Source organism: Penaeus japonicus, unplaced genomic scaffold (genome assembly GCF_977035675.1).
Source record: "Penaeus japonicus unplaced genomic scaffold, GWHDUDI00000001_assembly GWHDUDI00001079, whole genome shotgun sequence".
In the NCBI taxonomy this organism is placed as follows: domain Eukaryota; kingdom Metazoa; phylum Arthropoda; class Malacostraca; order Decapoda; family Penaeidae; genus Penaeus; species Penaeus japonicus.
The window spans coordinates 16,100-22,500 of NW_028235481.1; the positions used below are offsets into that span (position 1 = coordinate 16,100).

Sequence of the window (6,401 nt, forward strand, 5' to 3'; positions counted from 1 at the left end):
TGCGAAAATAGTTTGAGGGAGAATGAGAATAGTTTTAGGAATGAGATTAATAGAGATGATTAGGGTGTTAAGGGTAAGGGCTAGGAATAGTATGGATATTTTGAATATTAATAGAATTGCAAATACTTAGAATGTTAATGAAAATAAGAATTATGAAAACGTATAGAAACAAGAAGGAAAATAAAAAAATATATATGTATGATAATGAGAAAGAATATTATAATGAAAATAAATGTTTGATAATTATTTATCAGTAATATATATATTTTATATATATACAATATATATAATATAGAGAATTATACAGAAATATAGAGTGACAAAGAGTAGGAGAATTATACATGTGGGGTTTTCTTGCCACATTCGTGCAGTAAATAAAGATGTTCTTTAGCCATTGAAACACGTGGTGGTGTTGAGCGTCTGCTAATTTATTCAGAAAATCATATTGATATAAAATGATTTACACTTCTGTTTCAATGCAGTTAAAATATATAGTCTTCATAATGGAAAAAACATACACCTGATAAATGGTGTAACATAAACAAAACATGTCTTTCTTGTAGTAAATAAGCGTAAAATAAAAAACATCAAATATTGGTGGAACATGGGAGACATTACGTATGTCGAAGAAAACGGACCCGCCGTTCGGGGGGACTTAACTAAACTTTTATATTTCTAAATTTATTACTATCATTATTCATCATCACCATTATTATTATCATTGTTATCATAAATATGTCATTACCATTATCATTAGTTCTATTATCATCATGAAAGTGTTATCATCAACATTATCAGTGATGATTACTTTATCATTAATATTGTTATCATTACCACCATCAACATTATGAAACTTTTCATTATCATCATTATTGTTGTTGCTTTTGTTGCCATTACTTTCTCCATTATTATCATTGTCTTTGTCATCACTGACAAAGACCTCGCAACAACACCACCAACAAAGGCATGTAGGAGAACAAGAACAGGATCACCATCAAAATGACAATAATAAGAAGAAGGATGATAACAATTGATAATTTAGTAGAAATGGGAGTAACAATGATAGTTATAGTAATGAAATAATAATGATAATATGAATAGCACCATTGATGATGATTATGATTGATGATGAGGATGATCATATTTCTTTTAGATAATCATGAAAATAATAATGATGATATCAATAATGATTGAAATAATCATACTTTTTATCATAATTGTTATAACTAATCATTATAAGTATAATATTTATAGTACAAAGAAATATATAAAATTTATTTATTTTTCTTTTATTGACTCTATTACAGAAATATTTTATAGAAAAGTTTGTAGAATAAAGAAATAAATATAAAGAATGAAAGAATCTTTTATAGAATCTTTTATAGAAATATTTTATGGAAAAATTTATAGAATAAAAAAATAAATATAAAGAATGAATCAATAAAATTAATGATAAATGATGATAAAGGTTTCGTTATTAAATTATAACAATAATTGTTATAAATTTCCACAAAGACAAAGATGAGAAAACAAAGAAAAGCAAAATTCTTCTGGTGCCTTTAAGAAGTCACTCGCTTTACAATCGCCTTACCATATGCATTCTTGGCGTTCACTTCTCCGCCCTTCTCGAGGAGCGTCTCTGCAACAGCATGATGGCCGTTCTGGGAAGCCAAGTGTAAGGGAGTCCAAGCTGAGGGAGGAAGATGCTTCTGTTAGACGTCTGTTTGTGAGTAATGAGCGTGAGAAGGGAAGTGACAATGACAATGACAATGCGAAGGTCAACGTGAGTGAGAATGAAAGTGAGAAGGTGAATGTGAGTGAAAATGAAAAGGTAAATGTGAGTGAGAATGACAATGAGAAGGTGAATATGAGTGAGAATGACAATGAGAAGGTAAATTTGAGTGATAATGACAGTGAGAAGGTGAATGTGAATGAGAATTACAATGAGAAGGTGAATATGAGTGAGAATGACAATGAGAAGGTGAATGTGAGTGAGAATGACAATGAGAAGGTGAATGTGAGTGAAAATGAAAAGGTGAATGCGAGTGAGAATGATAACGAGAAGGTGAATGTGAGTGAGAATGACAATGAGAAGGTGATTGTGAGTGAGAATGACAATGAGAAGGTGAATGTGAGTGAGAATGAAAAGAAGGTAAATGTGAGTGAAAATGAAAAAGTGAATGTGAGTTAGAATGATAATGAGAAGGTGAATGAGAGTGAGAATGAAATTGAGGTGAATGTGAGTGAAAATGAAAAGGGGAATGTGAGTGAGAACGATAATGAGAAGGTGAATGTGAGTGAGAATGATAATGAGAAGGTGAATGTGAGTGAAAATGAAAAGGTAAATGTGAGTGAGAATGATAATGAGAAGGTGAATGTGAGTGAGAATGAAAGTGAGAAGGTGAATGTGAGTGAAAATGAAAAGGTGAATGTGAGTGAGAATGATAATGAGAATGTGAATGTGAGTAAGAATGGAAGTGAGAAGGTGAATGTGAGTGAAAATGAAAAGGTGAATGTGAGTGAGAATGAAATGAAAAAGTGAATGTGAGTGAGAATGACAATACGAATGTGAATGTCAGTGAGAATGACAATGAGAAGGGGAATGAGAGTGAGAATGACAATAAGAAGGTGAATATGAGTGAGAATGAAAATTAGAAGGTGAGTGCGAGTGAGAATGACAATGAGAAGGTTAATGTCAGTGAGAATGATAATGAGAAGGTGAATGGAATGAGAATTACAATGAGAAGGTGAATGTGAGAGAGAATGACGATGAGAAGGTGAATGAGTTAGAATAAAAATGAGAAGGTAAATGTGAGTGAAAATGACAATGAGAAGGTGAATGTCAGGGAGAGTGACAATGAGAAGGTGAATGGGTGAGAATGACAATGAGAAGGTGAATGTGAGTGAGATTAAAAAATGAGGTGAATGTGAGTGAAAATGACAATGAGAAGGTGAATGTGAGAGAGAATGACAATGAGAAGGTGAATGAGTTAGAATAAAAATGAGAAGGTGAATGTGAATGAGAATGACAATGAGAAGGTGAATGTGAGAGAATGACAATGAGAAGGAGAATGAGTTAGAACAAAAATGAGAAGGTGAATGTGAGTGAGAATGAAAATGAGAAGGTGAATGTCAGGGAGAATGACAATGAGAAGGTGAATGAGTGAGAATGACAATGAGAAGGTGAATGTGAGTGAGATTAAAAATGAGAAGGTGAATGTGAGTGAAAATGACAATGAGAAGGTGAATGTGAGTGAGATGACATTGATAAGGTGAATGTGAGTGAGAATGACAATAAGACTGAGAATGTGAATGTGAATGAGAATGACAATGAGAAGGCGAATGTGTATGAGAATGACAATGAGAAGGTAAATGAGTGAGAAAACAACGAGAAGGTGAATTTGAGTGAGAATGAATGTAAGCCACTGATTTTCGGACTATTACTGTTATTTGATTGTTATACAGTCTTTGTAATAATAGTTCCTTAAGGACACTATTCCCTAGTGACTAGCGGAAGTACTGACCGACACCTGCTTCCTGCCGTGACCTTTCACCTGGTCACAGCTGACACACTCACACTCACACCGGAAGCATCATTAAAACCTCTTCATTGACCAAGTACATCTTATATGTTATAGCAGGATGAATCTGTAGACATCTCCCTCCTTCTCACCTTCATTACCATTTGATAGTATGTGTATTTTCATTGCCGTGTAACATTCAATAGTCTGCTTCCGGTCCCTTCAGCTGTTTCCGTTGTGAAATAGCCTTAGGCGTAGAAAGTGACTCAGGCTCTGTACTTAAAGGACACACAAGGAACCCAGGAGAGACAGATCAGGACAGAGAGGTCAGACAGACAGACAGACTAGAGCGAACAGCTCTGACCTCTGGCCTTCGGCCAGAGTCTGGTGTGATTAATAGTCCGCAATTAAGACCGTGGCACGTGAACGTCTGTCTCTTAACCACCGCCCTACAACCAGGGCATCGAGTGGTTATAACAACTGCTCTCAGTGGTGGGTTATAACTAGTGCCAGCTAGTGGTTTACAATGACAATGAGAAGGTGAATTTAAATGAGAATGAAAGTGAGAAGGTGAATGTGATTGAGAATGAGAATGAAAATGAGAAGGTGAATGTGAGTGAGAGTGAGAAAGATAATGAGAAGGTGAAAATGAATGTGTGAGAATGACAATGAGAAGGTGAATGTAAATGAGAATGAAAGTGAGAAGTGTGAGTGATAGTGAGAATGAAAATGAAAAGGTGAATGTGAGTGGGAATGAGAATGAAAATGAGAAGGTGAATGTGAGTGAGAGTGAGAATGATAATGAGAAGGTGAATGTGAGTGAGAATGACAATGAGTAGGTGAATGTGAATAAGAATGTCATGAAGTGGTGAATGCGAGTGAGAATGACACTGAGAAGGTGAATGAGTTAGAATGACAATGAGAAGGTGAATGGGAGTGAGAATGACAATGATGAAGTGAATGTGAGTGAGAATGACAATGAGAATGTGAATGAGAATGTGAATGTGAGTGAGAATGACAATAAAAAGGTGAATGTGAGTGAGAATGACAATGAAAAGGTGATTGTGAGTGAGAATGACAATGAGAAGGTGAATTCGAGTGAGAATGACAGTGAAAAGGTGAATGTGAGTAGGAATGACAATGAGAAGGTGAATGTCAGTGCGAATGACAATGAGAAGGTGAATGTCAGTGAGAATGACAATGAGACGGTGAATGTGAGTGAAATTAACAATGAGAAGATGAATGTGAGTGAAAAATAAAAATGAGAAGGTGAATGTGAGTGAAAATGACAATGAGAAGGTGAATGTGAGTGAAAATGACAATGAGAAGGTGAATATGAATGAAAATGACAATGAGAAGGTAAATGTGAGTGAGAATGACAGTGAGAAGGTGAATGTGAGTGAGAATGACAATGAGAAGGTGAATGTGAGTGAGAATGACAATGAGAAGGTGAATGTGAGTGAGAATGACAATGAAAAGGTGAATGTGAGTGAGAATGACAATGAGAAGGTAAATGTGAGTGAGAATGACAATGATAAGGTTAATGTGAGTGAGAATGACAATGAGAAGGTGAATGTGAGGATGGCAGTGAAAGGTGAAAGTGAGTGAGAATGACAATGATAAGGTGAATGTGAGTAAGAATGACAATGAGAAGGTGAATATGAGTGGGAATGACAATGAGAAGGTGAATATGAGTGGGAATGACAAAGAGAAGGTGAATGTGAGTGAGAATGACAATGAGAAGGTGAATGTAAGGATGGTAGTGAAAGGTGAAAGTGAGTGAGAATGACAATGAGAAGGTGAATGTGAGTGAGAATAACAATGAGAAGGTTAATGTGAGTGAGAATGACAAAGAGAAGGTGAATGTGAGTGAGAATGACAGTGAGAAAGTGAATGTGAGTAGGAATGACAATGAGAAGGTGAATGTGAGTGAGAATGACAATGAGAAGGTGAATGTGAGTGAGAATGACAATGAGAAGGTGAATGTGAGTGAGAATGACAATGAGAAGGTGAATGTGAATGAGAATGACAGTGAGATAATGATCATAATAATATTAGTAATGGAAATAATAATGATGATATCAATTATGTTGATAATAATAATTTATAAAAATAACAACAACAATGAATGGCAATGAATATTATCATTATATCTAGAGAGGTAAGAACTATTATAAAATTATTATGAGGGAATTAATAGATGACTTACAATAGAAGGATATAATGACAAATGGAAGGGAGATAGATGTGGACAAGAATTAACATGATAATGACAATGTTAATGATACTTGGAATGAGGCTGTAAGTAAATGATAATGATTAAAAAGGACGCATATAATGCCAATGTAAAGGAATATTAATATGACAGTGATAGTGACAGTGAAAGAATTGAAATGAGAATCCAAAATATCATGAAGGGAAAGTGAAAATGACAATGATATGAATAAAGAAAGTGATCACATTGTCTGCTACAAAAATATAAAGTTATTATTATAATGAGAATAAGTATCAGCAAGATGAAAAAAACAATGATATTATTTCCTGAAAGATATAAGAATAATTTGGAAAGTGGTTACAAGGATGAATAGAACTAGAACAAGAAAAACAATTCACAGAGTGGAAAGAGATTGGGAACAACACTTATGATGAGAATGAGAAGAAAAAGGAGTGACAAGGCTACTCAATATTCTTAGGAATGAGAATGAAAAAAATATTAGTGAGAATGATAAAGAGAATAGGAAGGGGAAAGATAATGAAAATTATTGATATTAAGATAATGAATAAAGATGAGACTTGGATAGATAATTTAAATAATAATGCATCATCTTCGTGTCCTTTGGAAAGGCATTACTCGGCACCTCGCCTCTCTCCTCTACTTCG

The 6,401-nt window shown here is 34.3% G+C and overlaps 1 protein-coding gene across 2 annotated transcripts in view; it reads right to left on the minus strand.

The window, feature by feature from the left end:
• Positions 1-322: 322 nt before the first annotated feature.
• LOC147466426 (uncharacterized) overlaps positions 323-6,401 on the minus strand; it is a 14,124-nt gene continuing 8,045 nt past the window's right edge. For both annotated transcript variants that reach the window (XM_086535511.1, XM_086535510.1), the window contains exon 4: positions 323-1,690. In XM_086535511.1, coding sequence (XP_086391637.1) covers positions 1,560-1,690 — 131 coding nt within the window. In that variant the 3' untranslated portion in view covers positions 323-1,559. The remainder of the gene's footprint in view (positions 1,691-6,401) is intronic.